Source organism: Trichechus manatus, unplaced genomic scaffold (assembly GCF_000243295.1).
Source record: "Trichechus manatus latirostris isolate Lorelei unplaced genomic scaffold, TriManLat1.0 scaffold00005, whole genome shotgun sequence".
In the NCBI taxonomy this organism is placed as follows: Eukaryota; Metazoa; Chordata; class Mammalia; order Sirenia; family Trichechidae; genus Trichechus; species Trichechus manatus.
In genome coordinates, this window is record NW_004443941.1 from 18,409,558 (window position 1) to 18,435,209 (window position 25,652).

Genomic DNA, 25,652 nt, shown 5'->3' on the forward strand with positions numbered 1-25,652 from the left:
TTTTTTTGGTGAAAATACACATAGCCAAAGATACACCATTTCAAAAATTTCTACATGCACAGTTCAGTGACATTGACTACGCTCTTCGAATTGTGCTGTTATTCTCACTTAAGATGAAGGCTTGCAGAACAAAATAGTTTCTCGTTTAACAGTTACTACAAATGTTGCCCTATGACAATGGTTAACGTGAGTTGTATTTATTTTTAATGATTTCTTTTCCCTTCTCTTTCTGAAACTCCTGTACCTGTGCTCTCCTTTTCTCTCCTATTTTCCTTTCCTTTTTCAGTGTTATTGTTTTATGTTCTACTTTGAGTTTTGTTTTTTCAATTTTATATTCTACCTCTTTATTGAATTTTTCATTTCTGCTATCTCATTTTTCCATTTCCAAAATCTTTTGGATATTCTCTAAATGTTCCTTTTAAAAAATAACATCTTATTACTTCATAGATATCAGATCTCTCTGAGGATATTAATGATTTTGGAAAGCTTTCTTCATGCCTAATGTCTATTTTTTCCAACTTTTTTTTTCACGACACCCCTCTCTCCCTCCAAGTGTCTGGGAATCCTTGTCTTAATATATTCTTGATTAAGAATAAAAAAAGCCCATTGCCATCGAGTCGATTCCGACTCATAGCAACCCTGTAGGACAGAGTAGAACTGCCCCGTAAGGGTTTCCAAGGAGCGGCTGGCTGGTGGATTCCAACTGCTGACCTTTTGGTTAGCAGCCGTAGCTCACCATAGCTCTTAACAGCTGCGCCACCATTGGGAGTTCTGAGTGTGTTAGTGGGGCTTGTTGACTTGGAGCTTCCCTGTAGGGTTATCAAAGCCGTCTGTGTGTGGCCTGTTGAGATTGCCAGTGTCGGTATCTTTGTGTCTTTCCTCTTAGGATGGTGACGTTCCCTAGTGAAAAGTCTTTTGGATCCTGCATGAGGAGAGTGCTGAGGACCCCGTGTTTAGCGTATAGCGCGGGTTGTTGTTGGGTGGCGTCAAGTCTGTTCCGACTCATAGTGACACCATTTGACAGAGTAGAACTGCCCCATAGGGTTTTGTTGGCTCCAGTCTTTACATAAGTAGATTGCCAGATCTTTCTCCCACAGAGCTGCTGGGTAGGTTCAAATTGTCAACCTTTCGTTACCAGCTGAGTGCTTAACTGTTGTGCCACTAGGGCTCCTGTTTAGTGGATGCTCTTACTTCATTCTCCTCAGTTGTGCCGAAACTCTAGAGAAGAAACCTCCAGATTTCTACTTGGTTGGGAAAGGGGCAGTATTCCAGCTGCGGGACTGAGGGAGGGAATCTAGGGACCTACTTACTTAGCCTCTTTCTTCTCCCTTTGTAATGCAGATCCTGGGCCCTTGAAGTTTCTGCTGTATAAATTGGTTTAACGGAAAGATAGTCAAGTCCGTCTCCACTGATGTGGGATTTGACATTCTCTTTTTTGCACCCACAAAACCGCTGGGCACGTTTTAACTGCTTTGTCCCTCAGTTTCTTCATCTTTATAATTAAAAACCTAAACTGACTGCCGTTGAGTCAGCTCCGACTCATAGCAACCCTGCAGGACAAAGTACAACTACCTCATAGGGTTTCTAAGGCTGTAATCTCTATGGAAGCAGACTGCCGAGTCTTTCTCCCACAGAGCAGCTGGTGAGTTCAAACCACCGACCTTTCGGTTATCAGCTGAGCACTTAACCACTGTGCCACCAGGGCTCCTTAAGTTTGTAATAGCTCTGATAATTGTACCTAACTCAGAGATATTGTGACCATTAAGTTAAGAAAATGAAGTGCTTAATACATTTCTGAGTGCTCAGAAAACTCTCTCTCTTAATAGTGTGTGCCAAAGGCTAGGAGTGCTAGATAATAGGTAATTCATAGGTAAATAAGAAACTTCTTGCCCTCAGGGAGGTCATAGTCTGTTGGAGACTGGAAAATAAGAAAACAGCTGTAAATTAGTCTTGGTAAAGGATTTATGAGTTCGTAGAGGAGAAAGTTCTTTCTTATTCTGCCAGGTTGGTGGAAGGGTGGGTCAAGGCAAGAAGGGCAGAGAAGATGCTAAGCTCAGTATTAAAGGATGAGTAAGAATTTGTCCAGGGGAAGGAAGAGCACTCCAGGCAGAGGGCATAGCAAGTACTGAGGCATTGAGGCTGAGAGAATGGTACATGTGGGTGCCTGTAGGTAGATTGATATACTAGTAACCCAGAAAACCATGAAATAATGACAAGAAATAAAGCTAAAATTGTAGCCTGGGCCTCTTCATGAAGGGTTTCATTCTAAGGTATGAGGTTTGAACTGTGAGTGATGGTGTTGAGCTGTTGAAATGTTTACTTGATGAAGAGAAAATTGATAAGGAGGGGATATTAGAAGGCTGCAGAGGAAGGTAGGTGAGGAGGCAGGGCAACATTAAGAGATGATTAACAATTCAGAGGTTCCTTTGAGGTGCCTTTTGAGATACCTGTCAGACTTCCAGGTGAAGATACTTAGCCTTCCTAAGTCTTTTTCCTCATCTGTGAAACAGAATTTAAATACCTACATGCATGATTGTCTTAAAAGAAATATATAGTGCACTTAGAATCAAGTACACGGATCGCTGTTAAGGAGTAGGTAGGAAGGAGAATTTCTGAAAGAGATTGAAGAGCACAAAGAGGAAAGAGGATCAGCTAGCAGAGAATGGTCAGAAACAACACAAATCCAAAAAACTTGGTCAAAGAGGACTGAAAAGTGTTCGTTGAATTTCAAGTTTAGATTTTGGTGATTTTAGCAAGAATAGGTTCAGTGGAGGTATGCCTCAAAATTTAGACCAGAGATAGTGTGTGTTTATTTTTTATTATGGCTTTTTTAAACATTCACAAAAGTAGAACCCCTGTGTACCCATCACCCAGCTTCAACAGTTACAATTTTGGAGATCCTGTTTCATCCCCCTGCTCCTGCTCCATCCATTTTTTCCTGAACTGCTTAAAAGTAATAACAGATGTCTTGCTGTTCCACCTATAAATACTTTAGTATACATCTCAAGGAGCCCTAGTGGCACAGTGGTTAAGAGCTGGGCTGCTAACCAGAAGGTCAGCAGTTCGAATCTACCAACGGCTCCTTGGAAACCCTATGGCGCAGTTCTACTCTGTCGTATAGGGTCACTGTGGGCCGGAATCAACTCGATGGCAACAGGGTTTATTTTGGATACATCTCAAAAACTATTTAAAAGAAACAATCACCGTAGTATTATCACACCTGACAAAATCGACAGTCGTTGAGTAGAGGAAGTCATCCAATTCCTAAAGAGGTCCGTGATACAGAAAAGGTGAAAAAGAACCATTGCAAGTCTTGCCACTTGTGCAGTTTTAGCCATTGCCCTCATTTCCTTGCAAACCCTTTAATTTCCCTCATTTCTCCCCCTATTCCTTTGATGGGGTAAGCATCTACAGACTAACATTCCTTGGAAATAAAGCTTTTTCCAGCCTAATCAAAAAAAGAAAAAAACTGTATTTTTATCAACATAGGTTTTTATTGTATCTTACTGTCACTGTAAAGCATTTTCTCCTCATATTCCAGAAGGACATAGAAACATGTCTTTTTAATACATAATTTTTTAACTTGAAATAATTGCTCAGCTGCTAACCAAAAGGTCAATGGTTCAAATCCACCAGCCACCCCACGGGAGAAAGATGTGGCAGTCTGCTTCCGTAGAGATTACATACAGCCTTGAAAACCTTATGGGACGGTTTTACTCTGTCCTTTGGGTTTGCTGTGAGCTGGAATCTACTCCACGGCAATGGGTTTGGTTTTTTTTCGGGGGGGAGGGTGGAGCGGGTAGTAGAATCGCAGGAAGTTGCAAAGATAGTGTACAGGCAGCCTATGTATCTTTCTCGCATTTTATGTAACTAGTATAACTAGTACAATATAAAAACCAGGATTCTGGCACTGGTACAATGTGTGTGTATAGTTCTGGCATTTTATCACATGTAGATTTGTGTAACCACCACAAGCGTCCCCTTGTGCTACCTCTTTATAGTCACACCCATCCCTCCTTCCTCCTGCCATTCCTAACCCTTGGCAACCACTAATTTGTTCTCTGTGTCTATGATTTTGTCATTTCACAAATGTTACATAAATGGACTCAGACAGTATGTGATCTTCTGAGGTTGGCTTTCTCTTCACTTGGCATAACCCCCTGGAATTCACCCAGATTGTTTCACATACCAGTAGTTCCTTCCATATATATTTTAAAAGTAAAAATAAATGCCCTGTTAACTCCCTATATTAAAACTTTGTCTACACAAAACTGTCCAACTTTAAGTTTAAAAGGGCCTGTGAATATGTATGTATGTATTTTACATTGTATAATTACCATTAAAACATATAACTAGGTTTCTTCAAGTAAATTATGTGCTTGAATTAAGAATACTTGTTAATCTTAAACTCAAGCTTCAAAATAGTACAAGCCAAATAGAATCACAAGAAATTACAAAGATAGTACACAGAGATCCTGTGTTCATTGGTTGTCCCGATTTGTAGATGGTTTCTCATTTAAACAGGTAAAATTTGGGTCAGCCATGCTTTTTGCTTTTACTTTGTAATAATTTCAAATGTATAGAAAACTAAGAGTATTAAGATAACTCCTGTATAACCTTTACCCAGATTCACCATCTTTTAACATTTTGCCACATTATTTATTCCTTCTCCATCTTGTAATTTGTCTGTATATACATACATATATATGTATAGATACATACACTCACATATACACACACACAACTCGATGTAGATGACATAAGTCATGCCCCTTTACTCTTTAGTACATCAATTTGTAATTCCAAAGTACAAGAATATTTTCTTACACAGCTACCCAAAACCCACTGCTGTCAAGTCGATTGTGACTCATAGCGACCCTGTAGGGCGGAGTAGAACTGCCCTATAGGGTTTCGATGGATTCGAACTGCCTACCTTTTGGTTAGCAGCTGAACACTTAACCACTGTGCCACCAGGGCTTCTTAACAGTGCAGTTACCAAATTCAGAAAATTTAACGTTGATGAAATTTTTAATCTAATATAGTCAGTATTCCAATTTTATCAGTAATGTCATTTTTAGCATTTTTCCCTCTACAGAATCCAGTTCAGGGATGGATGTTAGTTGACATTTTTCTTTACGATTTTCTTTAACCTGGAAGAGTTCTTCAGCCTTTGTTTCTTATGACATTGACGCTTCTGAGGAATGCAGACCAGTTATTTTATAGAATTTTCCTCATGATGGTTCCCTGTGGTTAGTTTCAAGTTACGCCTCCTCTGCTAGAAGACAACGTGAGTGATTCTGTCCTTCTCAGGGAGTTACAGCTAAAGGCACACAATGCCTGTCTCATTAGTGGTGTCAGTGTTGATCCCTTGGTCAAGGTGTTGTTTGATTTCTCACTTATATAGTTAGTATTTTTCTGTTACATGTAATGAGCATTCCACGGCGAACATTTTGAGACTATGCAAATATCCTACTCCTTAACAATCTCAAACCCCTAGATTTACGAGTTATTCTTACCCAAATCAGTCTTTATTTTGATGGTTTGAAATGGGTGAGGGTCAGCCTTCCCAATTACTGTGTCCTGAAAATTTAGCTCAGTTTTTGAAACATTTATTTATTTATTTATTCAAAGACTTTGATCTGTACATAATATGTACATAAAGTAATTCCTAGTGCATTGTAACCTAAAATGTTTTTTAAACTTCTGAGTTTTATTTCGTTTTTAAATCCTCTGCTGCCCTCTGCAGGTGTGTGGATATAAACCTTTGGAGCAAGGTAAGTTCTGCTAGCGTTGCAAATCATAAAGTGATGTATAAAAAGCCATTAAGAACAAAAGTTATAAGATCTTTGCACCTTTATGATGTGCTATTAAAAGTTAATGAATTTAAAACCTTGAAACTGGTAGTTTTAAACTCTCCTGGAACATAAAATTTATTTTTGAAGTAGTCCTTGACTTTTGTCCTAAATTCTTCATAAGGTTTTCAGCCATTCCAGAAGACATCTATTAACATCATTGCAGTGACATTTGCCATACCTATTTAATAATTTTTCAAATATATGTGTGTGTGTGTACACATATGCATCTATATATAGGAACCATATGCAGACAAACTTTAAACTGCTGTTTTTTAAAAATAGCAACTGATTTTATGCAGGAAGCACACTATCCTTATGCTGAATTCTAAGAACAATTTGCATCTTAATAAAATACACATTATCAGCTGAGATTCCAAATTTATATATTTCATAAAATCCAAATTTTATTCAATTCTATTTTTAGTATTGCTTGTATTGCCATCCAAACTATTATGGTCAGTTCTAATATATGGTTGGGATATAGTTTTTTGATTACAGAGCTTTTCATTGGTTTATTCATTAAATGTGGCTTTTTTGAAAATTTGGGATTGAATGTGGCTGTCTTATATCTAACGTATGGCTATAACTTCTGGTATCTTCTACATGTGTCTGGGTTAGTTACAGAATAGTTTGTAGGCTTAAAAGGTTCTCGTTTTGACCTTGATTACACTTTGAATTGCCATTAAATGCAACATAATTTGCATGGTGGAGTGAATAGGATATGGTCGGTTTTACCAAATTTTCCGTATTAGCAAATAAATAATAGAAGTAGCTGTAATTGTGAGTTGTTAGCACGCATACTACATGCCAGGCACTGTTTTAAAAGCTTATTTGCTCAGTCATAGTATATACAAAAAATAATTTAGAATTTCTAACCCATATCACTTTGAAAAGCAACTATATGTTATCATTCTTATCTTCAGCCTGAGGATATGTAGTCAGATACTGTGTATGAAGGTTACTTAGGTTCATTTTTTTTTTTTTCTTTTTCTTCCTTCAGTGTGGTTATTTTATTCATTTGGAATATACTAAAGTTTGTTTATATTTCATTTTAAGGTTTTTCCTCATCCTAGTGAATACAGTTTGTCTATCCATCTATTTATTTTTGAATATGCAAAACATTAAAGTGGTTCCAAAAGTAATATTTTTGATAATAAAATGCACATTGGGAAATTTTTTTTAATTAAAATTTTTCCAGTAGAATAAATGTTTAAAAGTAGGCGATGTGTACATCTTTTAGTGACTGTGGATTTAATTGACGAGAATCCATGAGAACAAACACATTAGAATTTTTTACTCCTTTTGGATTAGTGCCATTAAAGTAAGTGGAAAAAATGTCATTGAATAACTATAAAATAAGTTATTTAGTGCTCCAGGATATTTTATCATCTTCTTATTTCTGTACAACCTCGTTTAAAAGGAGAAAACTGGTCCAGTTTCAGCAAGACCAAAAACAGTATGATGAGAAATAATTTTGGTTGATAATTCCTATAAGCTATTTCCTACTTACAACTGTTCATTTAAAATGACATAAACAAATCACATTAGAGACTGACATTTCATAAAACATTGCAGTTTTTCTTCAATATGAGTTTGTTTTGTTTTTAAAAGATTAACGCTTTATTTAAAATACAAAACTATTTTCCTGGCAAGTGGGGTGGTGTTGAATTACTGTGATGTCGAATAATACTTACCGGGGAAAGGCTTTATTATTTCAAGAATTCAATTTCAGGTTGTATTTGTTCTTGTTTGTTTCTCTTGCTGCAATGTACAAATTTTCTGTCTTACCAGATAACAGAACTGTTGTACAATGATGGACGTTATTGCCAGGAGCCTCTAGGACCAACGGGTAGTGTTTCAATTTCGATGATTGTAACTTATCCATAAATCCATTCTTCTGGGTAATGATGGGCTAGAGGAATACAGCAGTAAACACTTTCTTTTTGAAAGTGAAAGTTGAAGGTTATAAACCTTTATATTGATAACAACATTTTGAGATGTATGAGGTATTTTATTGTAATTATTTTTTTTAAGGCTGGGTTGAAATACTTTTTCTTTTCAGCTGTTGAGGGAATGCTTCTTAAAGCATCTATGGAAACAGGGTTTAAAATCAGTAATTATTGGTATGTATGTGATTTTAATGTTTTGCAGGGTATAGTTAATTTTAAATACACAAAGCAGTGAAGAGGTCTTGGGGCTTTTTTCCTACTTAAATAAATTTTATTAGCCAAAATACGTTATTTTGACATTGGATGGTTTTCCTTTTCCATATAATGAAGCCTCGAATATATGACGTTTTACAAGAAAGTACCCATCTTGAAAGTTCACATTTTCTCTCCTAGGTATTAACACATGGCCCTATACGTTTTATGCTCGAATGCATAGGAAAATTACTGTTGTTACAAAACTTCTTTGTTAATCTCAATTTTTCATTGGCTAATAGGCAGCTCTCCACAGGATTGTTCTATCTACTTATTAAAATTATTTAACTTTCTATACTTAACATTTAACAATCCTTTCTAATTTTATGTGTTTCCCTAAATATTATTCACACAAAAAAATTAGTATAGAAATGTGTACAAGACATAATTTGTTCTCATTACTTGTGATTTGGACAGGAAAGGGGTAAGGCCTTGGGCAGGACCACTCTGTCACAGAATGGTGGAAAAAAATAAATTGAAGTAAGATTCAGTACTGAAAAGCTGTCACTCGGTCTGAAAATAATTAATATTCCTTTCACTCACCAGTTAGATATGTGCTCCCAAACCACATAATCTCTATGCCTCAGTGATCATTGTTGCCATTTCAGAGCTTCTCATCAGGGTGACATCTCACACCAAAATGATTTCTTATAAATTAATCTTGATAACATGACAGTCTCAGTAATTTTAGTGGAATGCTTTCTCTTGTTTTTTTCCGCAGAAGCTGTTGGCTATTTTCTTTATAACTTGATTGACAGCATGAGTGACTCAGAGGTACAGGCCAAGGAGGAACATTTGAGACAATACTTCCATCAGCTGAAGAAGATGGTACTATTTCATTTTTTGCTATCGAATGCCTTTTCTGCCTGACATGTATCTATTAGATTTGAAATTGCTGCTTTTAAGTACAACCAGACCACTTCTCAATGACATGGAAGAGTTGGAAACTTAAATTATGTCTGAGATAATGTCTGTTAGACAAATTTCAATTTGGTTATCTAAAATTCACTTTTCCCCCCTCCCTTCCCTTTATACAGAATATAACAATTTCTCAAAATATCTACAGAGGCCTTCGTAATCTACTGGATATCTATCATGTTCCTGAATTGATTAAGGTGTGTTTGAAATAATAATCAACTTTGTTAAATGCTTCATTTGTATATACAAACATGTTACAATTTTATTGAAATATGGTGCCTTTGGCCAAAAAAAAGTTACTTAAATGATAACCATTAAAACAAGGCTTTTCATTGATTGTTGGTAAGTACTATTTATATATGGGACAATATATTTAAAACATTAATTACAGTGGTTTATAAAGCATGAACTGAATTTCTGGAAAATTTTGGAAATAAAAAATAGCAGTGAAATGAGTTTAGACTTTCAGAATTCGTTTTTGGTTTTTCTTATATTTTCCCATGTGTATTCTAATTCTGTGCTAATATAAATTCCAATTTCAGGATGTTAATATGTTGGTTGAAAGAGAGAAGATAGACTCTCGAAAAGTAAGTAGGTTTTTGAATAGATTCTACATGCTGTCAGAGCCAGATTTAATGAGAATTCTAGGCTGCCTCCTTACAAAACTGGTGGTTCCAAATATTTTTATTATCTTGTATACCTCTGAGGAGTTGGTAAATGTTATTCTCCATCTGAGAAAAATCAACGTATGTAAGAAATTCACGTAAAATTTCAGGAGATCGTAAACCCCTGGAGTCCATCAACAAATCTCCAGATGAGTATCCCTGCTAGCATTTATGACATTTAAGAAAGTAGCAAGGAAGGTCAGTTTAAAGGGAAGAGTGACAAGGGCACATTTTCTATTTTTTAGTAAACTTCTCGCCCCCCCCCCCCCATTTCTGTAGACTTTGCAACTTACATCATCTGATTTGGAGTCTACACTTGAAAAACTGAAAGCTGAAAATCAACCTATAAGAGATGTCCTAAAGCAACTCATATTATTGCTGTGTTCAGAAGAGGTAACATTTGTTTTAGTATTTTAAATAGGCTATTAAAGTAAAAAAAAAAAAAAAAAAAAACTTTATAGATAACAATAAGTAAAGCCAATACAATATTTATGATTTTTAAAATTAATTATTATAAGTCATGCCTGTGAAGAATGCAATTAAATGAAAGGTTAACTAATTTCATCTACACCTTGAATGGCATGTTTTCGGGTTGCTGTAGTTTGTTTACAATAATCTGCAAAGTGAATGATAGTAACAGCCGTGATAGGTTTATCATACATGCCAAATGTCCTTTCAAGCCATGGCTCCGGTCTCTTATATCTAGATTGTCAAGCAACTGATACATGGCAGTAGTCATTTGCAAGTCAAATATTACTAGGTTGTTAATGCAGGGATTGAAATTCCATTTTCCTGCTGGAAAAAAGCTCTTTCTGAGATAAAGGGTCTTTTGCCTTCTTTCAGCAGGCGTCCGTCCAGCTGTACTTTGTGTTCATTGTAGTGTGTGTCTGCAATTTGTGGGAGATCACTAGACTTTGTTTTTCAGTTTCTAGTTCAATATGATTTGGTCATATGCCTGCGGTTTAAGGGAAAACATATCATAGCTGATTTTAGATTACAACATGCTACTGTTAAATTCTAAAATATTTCTTCGCATTATGTGGCTTTTAGACTGCAAGGAACTTTGCAATGATATATATTTCTGTGTATGGAAATTAGATTGTGAGTAGGGTCTGGCTTGGTAAATATTTAGTCTGGAAGTCGTTTTTTAAAAAAAACAGTACACAAAGCTAAAACATCAAATTTGGTATAAATAATGGCCTATTTTGCATTGCAGATAACAAAAGCTTAAACTCTACGCTTATATCTGACTTGCTTGCTTTTTAAAAGTGAATAAAAATACTGAGGAGGAAGATCAGTTGAGAACATGAAACCATTTATTTTTAAAGTACTGTTAACTTTTTATAAACTCTGAACATTAAAATGAGAAGTTTGATATTTTTACCTTTATATTCCTGTCTTCCTTCTTTTTTGCTTCTATTCTTCGTTTTAGAATATGCAAAAAGCCCTTGAAATGAAAACAAAATATGAGTCGGACATGGTTGTCGGTGGCTATGCAGCTTTAATAAGTTTGTGCTGTCGACATGATAATGCAGAGGATGCATTGAGCCTGAAACAAGAATTGTGAGTACCCTGGCACTGAATCAAGTCTTCAAGATTTATGCTGATATACAGTCCTTGTTGGCTCAAGTAGATTGAATATTACTTTCTTAAATAATTTTTAGGAATTCCTTTGTTCTCAGTGTTTTTGAAGTTTCATAAAGTGAGGCTCTTGATGAATTATGGCTTGTTTTCAGCAAGATGTCTTTGTTGAAGTATGATAAGACATTTCAGTTTTTAAAGCCAAGTGTGTATCACAGCAGTGGAGATGGTGACTGTTTCATAAGGCTTGTTAAACATTTTCCTTTCTACACTGTAGTGTAAACAAAATCCTGTCCATTTCCTGGGTGTCTTTAGTTGCCTATCCTGATAGGTTTGTTAAATAAAAATACACCTTTTTGAGATTTCAATGTTCATGATAAAATTAGAATCACCTAAATTATCACGAAGCCAAAGAGGTTCTTCTTAGTATTGTTTGCAAACTGATGATACAGTATGTACGTAGTGTTTGTAGAGTTTTACTTTTGTCAGTTTGAATATAACTACATATGCATTTGTGTATGACTTAAATAAATCCTAACTGAAGTGTAGGGGCCGGTGTTAAATGCGAACTTCTGATGGGTTCATGAAAAGTGATAAGATGGATATTGGAATCCTTTTTGCAGTTAATCAACTTTTAACATTATATAAATTTGGCTTTAATTTTTAGTGACCATTTAGATTCATCTGCTGTCCTTGACACCAGAAAATACGTAGACCTCGTAAGAGTATTGGGAAAGCATGGCAAGCTCCAAGGTAAGCCTGGGCATATAAAGGAAATATGTGATGCCAGTATCTTGCCACTGGAATAACGTGAATTGATATTAATGGTATATCATGTCCTGCAAAGTGCTTGAACACTTTGCATACAAATTTGCATGTGAATCCAACCAGAGCTGCATGGACAGTGTAGGCCATTAGTTTTAATGGATTGGCAAGCTTGTCATTTACATTTGCACAGCTCAGTGCTCTTTGCATTTATGCAGCTAGTTTTTATTAGCATTGCTGTTTGGATTGAGTTTGAAGATCATGACTTAGGGCACAGTTTGCTTAGGTGCCTGGACTAATGGCTTTGTTTTTGCTTAAGAAGTTCTGAAGGCTGAATATAAAACCTATAAACATAACCTTTTCTGTAAGAATCTGAATGTTGCAGTAGCCCTTGTATTAAGTTTTAATAACATTAACAAAGTAAATACTTTAGTAAGTTTTTATTTAGAAATTCGTGGAAAAAGCATCGCTGCTTACATAGCTGATTTGCATAGTCTGATTTTCTTGTTATGATAATGCCAAGCCTCTTAATTAATTACACTTGATGATAAGTTCTTAACTGTTTGTATGTTTCTTAACTTTTTGATTGGACTTTATTTTCAAACTTCCTTTTTATCCTTCTCTTCCTTTTATTCCTAGGTAAGCCCATTTTAATTTTATTATAGTGAAAAAGGCATGGAGAAAATATTTTATTTGAATATTGAATAATTTTCTTAGGAAGCCTCTCTAACACAGAAAACTCTTTATAAGGATTAGCCTGCTTATTTTAAATCACTTTTTTGTAAAACGGTCACAACATTTTGTCTGTGCAATAATTAAGAACAACGTTATAAAAATGCACTTACTCCATATCCTAAAATGTTTGTTTCTGCCTTCCTAATGAAGCTTAATGAACCTAATGTATTAACATGCAGTCTTTTGGAAAGCTTTCATTGGCTCTGCTTGGCTAATTAGTATCGACATAGCAAACAGGCCCTATCGGTATCAGACCATTAGTCTGGCTGTATATACAGTGTAAACACATCTTTATTATCTGGCCTCCTGACAAGCCATCTGCTGAAGAAACAATGGTGTGATTTAGCAGATGTTAGCACTGAACGATAAAAGCATCCATTTAGGAGGATCTTACAGCTATAGGGCAGCCCGTACAGGGTTACGTGGCGCAGAGTGGGCACACAGTCCCTATGTATAATTTGTAGTCAAAGTTGCAGGGAAATGATAAAACCATGCTATTGTGGATTTATAATTGTAGTCTCGTTTAGAAATGCAAGTAGTAATTAACTTGAAATCGGCATTATACACTAGAATTTACATTCCTGCTGGGCTTGAAATGCTGTTTTAATAGCAGTTTGTTTTCCCTACATGAAATTACCTAAGGGTCTTTTGTGTTACTTCATTGTAGATGCTGTTAACATTCTAAAGGAGATGAAAGAGAAGGATGTTGTTATCAAAGATGCAACAGTCCTGTCCTTTTTCCACATCCTCAATGGTGCAGCTTTAAGAGGTGAAGTTGAAACAGTAAAACAGCTGCACGAAGCCATCGTGACTCTAGGGTTAGCGAAACCATCCACTACCATAAGTTCCCCACTGGTCACTCTGTATCTGGAAAAGTAAGTTAATGGAATTTTGAGTTTTAAACGTTACCATTAAAAGGATGAGTCTAATGATCTTGTGATTATACTCTGTAAACACACTGTGGTGACATGGAAGCCTTTGGAGGTTATTTGCCACAGAAGGAAGAGCATTTATGTGTTCTAGGTGACCTTTGGAGCCCTCGTGGCACAGTGGTTAAAAGTTCGGCTGCTAACCAAAAGTTTGACAGTCGAATCCACCAGCCGCTCCTTGGAAACCCTATGAGGCAGTTCCACTCTGTCCTACAGGGCCACTATGAGTTGGAATCAACTCGACAACAATGGGTCTGGTTTGGTGACCTTTAAGATCACTGGAGTCCTGTGGTCCTGTGGCTTACTTCCCAACAGAATGAACTATGATGATTTTTTGCAGGGCGTGTGATGATATTATTACATGAAACTGAGTCTAGTTTTTCCCAGCTTTGAGCCTTATAAGTGCTAATGATTAATAAATATAAGAAAGAAGGCCCTCTTTGGCTTTTGGTTATATATCATGACTGTTTTGGTAATAAAGTAGAAGCATCTCTTCAGTGCTCCTTTTCTGTATATGGTATTATATTTTAATTGCATGTATCAGTACAGTTATTCTAGATTTGATAAATGTTTTAGAAGATGTCTCTGCATTATAGGAAAAAAATGAATTTTGTTGAGACAGGGCAAGATTTACTGAGCCTGAAAATTTTTCCATTCCAAATGCTCAAGTAGGTGCCTCGTTGAAGGTATTATTTGCAGTGTAAATCAGATCAATCTACCCTAATGAGTAAAACGTTTTAGCACAATAATAAAGCATACTTTGTTATCTTCTTTTCCTTTTGGGTTTGTTTTTGTTTGGTGTGTGTGTGTAGTTTCCGAGATCCTACCTCTTAGTCATCTTTTCCATGGCTTAATGCAGCTTTGTAATCTACTTGTTTTGTGAATGGGATTTTCTAGTTTTAGTATGGATGTTTCCCTACCAGTGCCAGGAGAAAAATAACAGCTATATCTTGACGGTTGTCTTATTCGTCCCAAATTTCTGTTAGGTTTTCTTTATTTTTAGTGGGTATAATTAATTGAATACGATTTAGAATTGAGTAAAAAATATAGCAAAAGAAACATCTCTTTTACTACCTCTGTGGTAGGGAATGTGTGTATAAATACACACACACACACATATACATACACGTTTATGGAATAATTCCTTTACAATTCAATCATAAAACAGTTATCAAGTTAGATGATTGGCCAAATCTTAACTTCCACAATCTCGGCATTACATCCTTTTAAAGAAATAGTGATTCAAACAATTACTGTGTTATTGAGTGCTCATATTCACAGCCAACTTTATATAGAAATCCTATAATTAATATGCTTCCTACTAGAATTTTTTTTGATTGTTTAAAAGACCCATCTCTGCAAATTGCATGTGGAGCTCTGTATAGGGATTTGAAAGAAATGGGCCCAGTGCCCAGAAGAATTAGGCCCTCCTCCACTACTGGGCAAAAATAAAATAATTAGCAATGAAAACCGGGCCTTGGTAAAAAGATACCTTACAACTAGAAATACTTTGATGACAGAGGAGACATAAAAGTTTTCCTAAAGAGGTCTGCAGATGGGGCTCATGAGGAGCGCTTACCCAAGTGAAAATGGGAACAGCATGGAGTTGAGTTGCTCCAGGGTAGTGTAGTTGGCTGCTGTGTGCTTCCCACTGGATTACACAGTACATTCAGGTATTTGTACATCTCAGTAAAATGTGGCTGTCCTTAATTGAACTAAAGAAATCTGAATTATTAACTTTTCCTTGATGGTCTCTTACTACTTCAGATACATATAGAAATTATTTTTATTTGCCTAGGCTTTTTTTTTTTTTTTTTTTTCGCTGTCTTTGCTTTTCAGAGGCATTCCCCCATGGCAAATTCTTTCAGTTTCATTTATGATAATAAAAAGACTTTGTTGACTGTTCAAAGCCATGAGAATAATAAAAAGCAGATAAAGTTTCATATTTACAAAATTGCAGAAAATGGTGGTGGCACTCCTAGTCTGGGAAATGTTGGAGGAAAAATGGAGTTTGAAACTTTTTTTCCATTATATTTTTCCCAAATGAATGAAGATGTCTAATGAATTCAGAATCATGACAGGTATTCTAGTTACTAGGATTAATTACCCTGCCAGAAAGTCCACATGTATTTGATTTGGTTAAATATGTTTAATCTTTGGTCATACTGTGTAAGTTGACCTCAGCAGGTATGAGCTCATCTGGGAAATGAGCCTTATTTATTCAAACTTTAGATAAAATTATGAAAAACATTTCTGAACATTATACAAAATCTTTTTGGGGATGTCATTGCAAAAGTCTCTAAAGAGGATCTCACATGTATATTGATGTATTACTGTAATTCTAAAACAAATTGGTGAGATTGAGTTACTTAGAAAGGTAATCTTGACGATTCAGTAGATTTTAATTTTGAACTGATTTTTCCTACATTGGATCAAGGACAGGAGAAATTAATACTCTGTCAGTTTGTGTTACTTGGATAATGTGAAAAATCTTTGTGGGTATGCAAACTATGCATTTTTTTAGTCCTTTGTCAAGGGAAATCCAAAACATTAACAGGTTTGCAAAATAATAAAGAACGTGGTAAACTAATCTGCTTCTGTATGTTTTGATAATACCTGATTTCATTGAACAGAAGAGAAATATCAGTTGAACAAAATAATTTTCATGTTTCATTTACATTAGATCGTTCGCTAAGTCCCATGTCTAAATGTAGCCCAAATGAATGTTATTTTAACTATTTTCATTTGTAACTATCTCATTTTAGAATTTATTTCTTTTATTGAAATCATGCCTGATTCAGGGAGATGACATGGATTCTCAATATTAAGGAAGAAAGAAATGCTTTAAAATAGGTTAAAAGAGTTTTATGTTACAGTAAAGGAAGTGAAATTAATAAAATCTGGGCCATTAGATTTAAAAGCATAAAAACTTATGTGATCCAGTTCCAGGTTTACTTGTTTTATGGCTAATCCATTTTGGTTTCATTGCATATGAAAAATATCTGAAGCTATTGAGCTGGATTATATTAGTGCAGATGATCAAAGCAGCTTTAATTTGTGCTTGTCATTAAGAATTTTGCTGTGCCGGTTTGTGCTGTAATCTGTATATGCACATATGCATTTCGTTTAAATGCACCATGGACTGTGTATTTACAGGCAGTCGCTGGATTACAAACATCCAACATACGGACACCTTGTACTTAAGAACGGACTCCATAAAGCCTATTATATTACAAATTTGAGATAAATACAACAGTTTGTGATAACGAACGCACACACTACTTTGTAATGAAAACATTGTGCGGTTTGGAAGTGTTTTGTATGCTTAGAAAGGTAAAATATATACTATATACTGAGGCAAACATTTGACTAACTGATGCTAAATAAGAACCATATGTACCTGTTCAGCTTACTACAAATTCAACTTAAAGACAGATTTAGGAACTGATCTCGTTCGTAACCCAGGGACTGCCTGTATAATCCTCCCATAACTCTATATTAATCTTGAGTTCTTCATAAAGATCACAGTTTCTACAAGATGAATCTATCACAGTATAAGTTTTAAAATTCACTGTTAACACTTCCATGTGTTACATAAATGAGAAATATCAGACTTTAAAATGTTGGTTATTCTGTTCTCACTCACACACACCCCTCTTCAGTTTTAGCATCTTCATTTGTACTAGATACTTTTATTATTTGTGGGAATGCTTGCCTTCTAGAGTAAAGCTCTTTATGTACCGAAAGGAAATGAAGGAGGTTTGGCTCTTTTACTCCATTATTGCAATTAAAAATTTAGCATCATCAGTGCCAAAGGATGAAAGTGGTTCATTTGCCCTAGGGGGACAGGACAGTGATAAGATGATTTTTCGTCAAGGATCATTGGGTCGTAATTAAGTTACATTCATGGCTATTGCTTTTTGAAGGATGATTGGTAAATGACAGGCTTCATGTGCTTAGTACGGACAGTGTTCAGTAGGGTTTTTTCTCCCTCTGTCAGAAAATCCTGTTGAGTCTGATAATGTAAATGTGGCATTTTATTCTGAACAAAAGAGCAGGGAAATGAGCTATCTTGTCTAATCATTCAGTTGTTTAACACCGACTTCCAGTTTAGACTCAATTGGCTGGAAAGCACTTGACATGTGAAGTTAGTGCTGTTCCGAGCACATGTTTGAGTAAATTTTAAAGTAAGTGACAGCTAAATTGTACCTAGGGAAATTACAAAGCCTTCAACACAGTTAATTTTTTTGGGAGGATTAGTTGTAATTGCAACACCAGTCTCCTTGAAGATTCCTCATTTATAGATGATGAACAGAAAAAACATTTAGCTCTTTCAAGGGCTGGTTTTCTTAGCAGTAATTTTTGTGAAGATGACGGTTGCTCCTGAATTGATTTCTCCCTCTACTGAACATCTGCGTAAGATTTGTAGAATAGTTTGTTTTTAGGGTGTTGAGGTTTTAGTTTGTTGTTCTACACCTCTCCTTGTTTTAAACTTTTTTTCTTCCCAAATCCCCTTTTTTCTCTAGTGATTTCAGATTTGAAAGCTTTTCAGTCAGTAAGCCCTTTAGGTAAATTGCCACTTCACTAACACGTTGTGCATAATGTTGAAGCACTTTCTTCCGATTAAAATTTAGTATTTGTCATCTTTTTTGTTGTTTAAGTATACTCTCTGGATTGGAAAGTTACTGTAAGTAAAGAGATTTAAGTTTAAAACTGCTGATAGGTGAATAGATATTTGTCACTGGTCATTCTCCTTGTAACAGTTCAAGATTGTATGGAGCACATTGGTGATTTTTACAGTTATGCCTATTGAGGAATTTGTTTGAGTTAGGAGTGCTTTGTTTCCCGGTACCTTTATGTAGATATTTTCATGATGAGGGGATGCATCATATGAATGTATGTCCAGTTAGCTTACATCTTAACCTAGGATTTGTGTTTCTGTCATTGACATTATAGCATACTTAATTACATAATAAGGACTAAAACAAGAGGTAGCGTTAGATTTGCCAGATGAGCTCCAAGCTTGCCTTTCTGGATGTTCCTCCATGTAATAATGAAAAATTACAGTTTGTAGTAGTTTTATATATGATGATACTCCCTTAAAATGTGAACTGTAGATTCTTGATTTTTTTATGTGCGCTAAGTGATACCTTTCAGTTAATAAATGGAATTCTTTTGTAAGTGTTCACACTACTTACTGGGCTCAGCCTATTATATATATATGTATCCTTAGAATTATAGGATCATATTTATACTATTTTGCCTTTATTTCCTAGGTTCATAGAATTTTGGTAGAGCTTATATTAATTTGCATCAATCAAAATATTACTTTTTAAAATAAATGCTTAATTTGTATTAGTATATATAGCTTTAGTCATGCAGGTTATATATTCCATTGAAATTTTTTTTGGAGTCTAGTCTTTGAAAATATCACAGTGGTATTTTAAGACATAGTAGTATGTTACAGAGTTTATTTTCTTTTAGTGTTATTTGAAGTTTGAATGCACAGTGACTGAATTTTTATCAGGAATGGACTTTTTAAAATCTGTGACTCACTTGTGTATAAAGCTTTAGTTAGCTTTAGATGCATGGAAGCTATGTGTGTATACTGAAATAAGCATGCATTCAAAGTTTGGAATCCAGAATTAATGTTAAAACAAGATTTCTTTGAAGAATTGTTGTTATTTTAGAGTAGGCTTTTTAATCAGTTTTAATGTTTTGAAGTGTACGAAGAAGATCACAGGATCACTTCAGGTCACAGAAGCTAGAAATAAATTGATTGGTAACATGGTGTCTTATGTTTCAGGAATAAAGTAGTTCCCACCTTTCTCCTTTTGATATTTTGCTGTTCTTACTGATTTCATCCTGCCTAATTCTAAAAGGGGAACAAACAGTGAAAGTACCACTTTCATTGATGGTTTTTCTCTGATGGTGCCAAACATATTTGAGTAGATGAACCTGACAGCACAAATTCATAGAATCTTACAGTATTAGAACTGGAAAGGAACCCAAAGGTCTTTGAGTTCAGCCATTGTGACAATCTGCTTCTAATCACCACTTCTAGAAAGAAATGTGTTACATTGCTCCTTCTAAGCTGTATGCAGTACTTATCAATTGGAATTGAAATCCAGAAGTCATGAGGATATGACTATCCGCATTAGCAGTGTTCATTTTAGATAATACTTTCTTCATATTTTTCTTTTCTGTCACCCAAATCTTCAAGCTTTAATAATAAAGATTAATGAAGACATCAAATTATGTGAGAAATGTAAGTTTTTATCTCTTTTTAAAGTGATCAGCTTTTTAAAGTGATCAACCACGAGTCAGAATGTAGATACTAGGGACTGAAAAAACTGACTGGTCATTTAGTTCATTTCTTCCTTCACTATACTTTGTACGAAGTGTTTTCATTATAGATTTCTAATTCATTATGTTGGCAACCTAAGAGGAGTAACATTTGTTCTTAGAATTACTAACAAATATATGAATTATTTCCATTTTGCTATTCCTGTCTTTTCTGTTGTTGTTCTGAGCACATATCATCTTCAGAAGCATATATTTGGAGACCAAGACTATTAACATGTCTCTTTGATTGACAGAACAATTATTCTCTTCATTTATTGATAGCCTTGACCTAATGTAGGGGAAATACAATTGAGACAATACTATTCTAGTTTGGGAATTGATCTGAAAAAAGCAAATCTTGCCATTTAAAAAAAAAAACCTAGTGTGTGTTAGTTTTACCCTTAAAAATGTTTTAGTAGTTTTCCATTAAATGGAATTGTAGAAAGGTAATAACTGAACTTACGTCGGAAGCTCAGGAAAATATTGATTATATAAAGCTTTGTATCATATGTGGTAGCTACTGTAGCATTTCTCTTGTATGACAGTAATCTAGCCTGCAACATCTACTTGCGGTTTTGAAATTAACCTGTAATTTAGTCTTCACCCCAAACGACAAAAATTCAAATGACTCTGTGGGGTGCCGGAAGATGTACTGTAAACAGGGCTGACTAAGGGGCAAAGGTAGAGATCCATCAGGATAGGCTCATTTTCACTGTGTCAGTATTATTGCAATAAAATTAACACTTCGTTTTCATTGTATTTTACTTTTTAGTACAGCTTAAAATCTTAATCTAGATAAAATAGTAGTTCAGTCTAGGGCAACGTAACATTTGTATAATGGACAAAAATGTTAGGGCTTTGGTGGAAAATAGGGCGTTTCTTCCTTTTGAAAACTGTTGCATGTTTGAAAGAAATTTGTTTTCTCTACAAAGGTCTCTGATTGTTGCTGATTGTGTTTTGGTCCTTGCCTCTAACCAGGCCTCATTTTTATGTGCTTCATACTCTTTTGCAAACTCTTTAGTTTCTTACTCCAAGAAGCACCACTTTCTTAGGTTAAACAAACAACGGTGCTTTTAATAGAGCTTAATGTCTTATTAGATGTGCTGAACTGAAAATGGGGAGTCTGGGGTCCTGCTTCCAGTGCCTGCTCTGTATACTTAGGAGCCTTAGGCAAATCAGCCAGTCTCTAGATGCCTCAGTTTCCTCACCTATTTAAAAATAAAGGGGACTGGCCTGTGGCATTGGATCACATAATCCCTGTTACTCTCCCAAGGCCCTGCGTTTCATAGCAGTATTTCTCATACTTGACATTTTCCTTTTAACGGAAAAAAAAAAGGTACTATTCAAGGACCCATAAGAATGTATTTGCATACTTTTTAAAGAAACTCTGACTTAATTTTTAAAATCATTTTAACTAATCACTACATAAGTGAAGCCTTGTCTTTATAACTGGAAAGAATTTTTAAAATTTATTTTTAAATAAACAAATTTTTAAGGTCTCTTAGAATTCACTGGCCCACAAAAATATCCTAGTTTTAGCAACAGTAAGTTCCTGATATATATAAATCCTGAGGTTACTATCTTCTTATCTCAGAAAGCTGACAGTATCCAAAAATATGATGACAAAGGTGAAAAGTGCTCGAAAATTCCTTGATAGCTATTAATATAAGTTTAATAAAGTTTCTGAAATCTGAAATTGTTGAGGGCTATGAAGGTGCATAAGTAGCTGGAAAAGATATTTGACAATAGTTCTTGCTTTTAGAAATAGTGCGGTCTTATTGCAGCTTATTACATAAAATCAGATTTCACTTAAAATAAATTCAGAGTATGCCTTCATCTATTTAGACTTTTAAAAAGCACCATGAAGCAAGCTAAGTAATAAAATAGGAAGCAGGGAAAACAGGGAACTGCTAATAATGTCTGTATTCTGAACATTGTTTATGTATGAGGATTGTTTCTCTTACTTTTTTCTATTTTGGCTTTGTGGTTTTCTGCCTTAAATAATGCTCAGTCATGTCCATTTTAATCTCTCCAAACCACTACTGAGAGTCTAAACGGAATTAGATTTGTTTTATTCATTATTCACTGTTGATGTTTCTAAGGGATGACTTACCTACTGCTCTTGGAGCCTCCATTGACTGCTATGAAAAGTATAAAATACTACCAAGGATTCATGATGTCTTATGCAAGCTGATAGAGAAAGGCGAGACTGATCTAATTCAGAAAGGTTAGTCACCTCCTAATATCTTATTGTAGTTGGGTTTTTCCCCTCTTGCTTATTTAATCTTAGTGCATTGCTGTGAAGACAAACACATCCAGAGAAACTTGGTCATAACTCTGAATTGAAAAGGAAAAAAAATCAGATGGATTTTCAATATTATAATTGTTCATTTTGAAATAACTTCATTTTGAAAAGTTGCCTCTCTGTTATTTTTGTGCTGTACTTCTTGGTGATCGCCCTTTATGAGGGTTGTTTTACCCTTAGCCCCACCAGTTCTCTCTGAAGGCCCTTAATGCCATACATGTATCCTGTTAGCCAAGGAAGATAACAGAAAATTGGTTGATACAGCTGTAATTTTTAAGTTACTCTAAATATTTGATTTTAAGTTGTATGTTGGTCCAGAACTTCATGTTCTATTGTGTTTCTATGTATTTTTTTCTTCTGATATGTTTTCTTCTTTCTTCTCTAGCGATGGACTTTGTGAGCCAAGAACAAGGTGAAATGACGATGCTGTATGATCTGTTCTTTGCCTTCCTGCAAACAGGAAATTACAAAGAGGCCAAGAAGATCATTGAGGTGCGGTTTTAAGTAGCGTATTCTGATAGTACAGCTATTTAGACTCTTAATTGGAATACATTTAAAATTTTTAACCTTTAATTACACTTGTTCTGATTCATGTTAATAGAATTCAATCCCAGTGATAGGGGGAAAAAAAGAACTCGGCCAGCTTCTTTATTGTATATAATTACAGTTCAGAAAAGGCAGTCTGGTTGTATATTGAATTTGTTTCCTCACTTTGTTAAATTCACTGTTATATATCAAAATGATATTTGCATATTAAATCTTGGATTGTGGAACAATTAAATTAAACTGGCATTCCTGGGTGTAAAGTTGCTAATCCTCTTTGCCAAGGAATTCTTTGTTCTTAAAAGCAGTGGAATTTAATTTGCTGCAGACCAGGCTCAGATTTATTTGTAATGCTTGTCTACAAGTTAATCAGCCAAACAGGTGCTGTCTGCAACTGTTTGGCATTTAATTTAAAATTTCTTCTTCTTCTTCTTCTTCTTTTTTTTTTAAACTATGGTAAGCAGCTTATGGGAAGTGGTAGGTGACAAACCTGGCCTGTTTAGGATTAGTGTATTTTATCTAAGCTTGATTGAAATTTGCTTACTGAAATTGATGAGTCAAAGGGCAACTACAATTCTGTGTCCACTAAGAAAACAAAATATTCAACAGAATATGTACCTGTTGCCTTAGGAAAAATGATTTCGTGTGATTAAAATTGTTAACTTACAAATACATCAATAATCATGTTTCTCTCAGATCGTACTTTGTCCTTACTCCATTCCTTTTCCCAAAAGCCCCTGTGAGGGGATGGGAGGCAAAGGTGTATTTGGCCTCCATATTTGCATACTGATGACTGCTTATTGGGAAATTTAAAACATAGGCATAAAACCCAGAGAGTTATTGTTGTTTCTTCTGATATTTTTCAAAGAAAAGTCTAGTATGGGAAAGGAGGACTGTGAAATTAATTCAGAACTTCCTTCTCTTTCTGTCTTATGACTCAATCTACCCACTTGTCAGAGGGTGGTGGAATATGCTATCTCAGATTGATGCTTCTGTAGCTCAGGCAGTTTGTTTGTGTTTTCTGGAAAATGGTATAAACTCTTGTGCTGAGCATGCACATTGCTGTTGACAATGAGGGGAGCCATCTCCTTGTTGAGTTTTGTTCTGTATGCATGTTATCTGTCAGTATTAGGAGGCACTCATCAGAGTAAAATGAAGCTCAGGTTTTCAGATAATAGTGGCGAGGGAGTCTACAGGAGGAATTCATGTGCCTCCCTCTCTCTTTACGTAATAAGCAGGGTGATAATAAGCAGGGCAGTAATAAGCAGGGCGGGCGTAGTAGGAAGGGCCAAAGGCATCAGAGTCACTTCTCCTTTTACCGTCTGCTTGCTTGTGTGATAATGGATGAGTCATTAAACCTTTCTTAGCTTCCATTTCTCTATAAAGAGGAATGTAATATCTTTCTTTAAGGTTCAGTCATATAATATGTCTAAAGCATCTTGCATGTTTCCTGGATTACAATAGGTGATCGATAGATAAAATTCTCTTTGCCCCTTAAAGGTGGGGATTGTACTGTTGTCTTTAACTTCCCCACATAATTCACAGTATGATGCTTAGCAAGAGAGAAGGCTGCCTCTTAAATTACTTGAGAGCTTTGCCAGTGTACGTTGAGCGTAGGCTTTTAGGATTGGCTGTCTGCTGATGCCGTAGGGTTTTCGTAGCAGATGTGTGCAATATTGTGGAAAAGGTCAAAAATAGCTTTTACAGAACCCCTATAGTAGCCTGGGATAGAATAGCAAGGTGTGAAGTGCTATGAGAATATACTGACTCACATTTTCAGTTGTGGTTTTTTAGGTTAATGGGAAGTGAATTAACGATGGGTTCTTTAGGTGGGAACCATTAAAATTAAGACCTGGGAGTTCTCTCTCACAGTTTTCTAAGGATTATTGAAAATATAAAAAGTAAGGAGAATCAATAAACCAGGAAAGAGTACTGAGCAACATTTAATCATTCCCCAAAAAGCAATAGTTGCTTATCAATGGATAGACTCACTACAGTTGAATTTCCAAAACTAAATGTACAGTAGAGCTTTCTATTTGATGTACTGTGGGAGATAACCAGACAAACCAGTCATAAAGATACGTTAAATGACTAAAGATTGAGGCAAGATTCAATGTATGCTCCAGTTTGTTTTACAGATGAGAAGCTGTACATATATTTTGTGTCATCTGTAATACATTTAACATATTTTATATTTTATTTCTACATACGAATTATTCCTGGGAGGTAGAATTATAGCTGGTATTTTTCTTTATGCTTTTCTGTATTTTGTGAGTTTTCTGTAATGAGCGTATATTCTTATAATCAGAAAAAGTGTTATTTTCTTCCAAAAGAAAGAGAAAAAATGAATCATACTAAGATCAAATGCTTAAGGAGCTACTGTGAAGCTCCTTGAACATGAGACTAATATGTGGAGATAACTGCTATCTAAGACTAGAGGTGTTAACTGCTGTTTAAAAAGGTATAAAGAGTACTGAGCATTCAAGAGTGAAACTTATTCCCAGGGTAGGAAATTAGGTGACTTTCTGGAGGAAATGAGATATGAGGTGGGGTTTGATGGATATAGTAGCATTTTAACATTCAGGAATTTGATGGGGTTGGGAAGTACATTAGAGGTAGAGGGAATACTGTAACAAGAGAAGGAAAATCTGTAAGCAGCTCATTTGTCCTGGCATGTAGGATTTGTGGGAAGTATTTTGAAAGGGTAGATTGTTTCCAGATCTTAGAGACCCTTCAGTATCAGAATAAGGACGTTGGGGTTCATTCAGAAGACAGTGGACTCTGAGCAGTGTTAAAATGAATTTATATTA

The 25,652-nt window shown here is 35.3% G+C and overlaps 1 protein-coding gene across 2 annotated transcripts in view; it reads left to right on the plus strand.

The window, feature by feature from the left end:
• Positions 1-25,652, plus strand: part of LRPPRC (leucine rich pentatricopeptide repeat containing) — a 117,060-nt gene that overhangs the window by 49,190 nt on the left and 42,218 nt on the right. For both annotated transcript variants that reach the window (XM_023735506.1, XM_023735507.1), the window contains 11 exons: positions 5,747-5,774; positions 7,647-7,704; positions 8,778-8,884; positions 9,094-9,171; positions 9,517-9,561; positions 9,919-10,032; positions 11,072-11,202; positions 11,888-11,973; positions 13,388-13,595; positions 22,097-22,221; positions 22,685-22,791. In XM_023735506.1, coding sequence (XP_023591274.1) covers positions 5,747-5,774; positions 7,647-7,704; positions 8,778-8,884; positions 9,094-9,171; positions 9,517-9,561; positions 9,919-10,032; positions 11,072-11,202; positions 11,888-11,973; positions 13,388-13,595; positions 22,097-22,221; positions 22,685-22,791 — 1,087 coding nt within the window. The remainder of the gene's footprint in view (positions 1-5,746; positions 5,775-7,646; positions 7,705-8,777; positions 8,885-9,093; positions 9,172-9,516; positions 9,562-9,918; positions 10,033-11,071; positions 11,203-11,887; positions 11,974-13,387; positions 13,596-22,096; positions 22,222-22,684; positions 22,792-25,652) is intronic.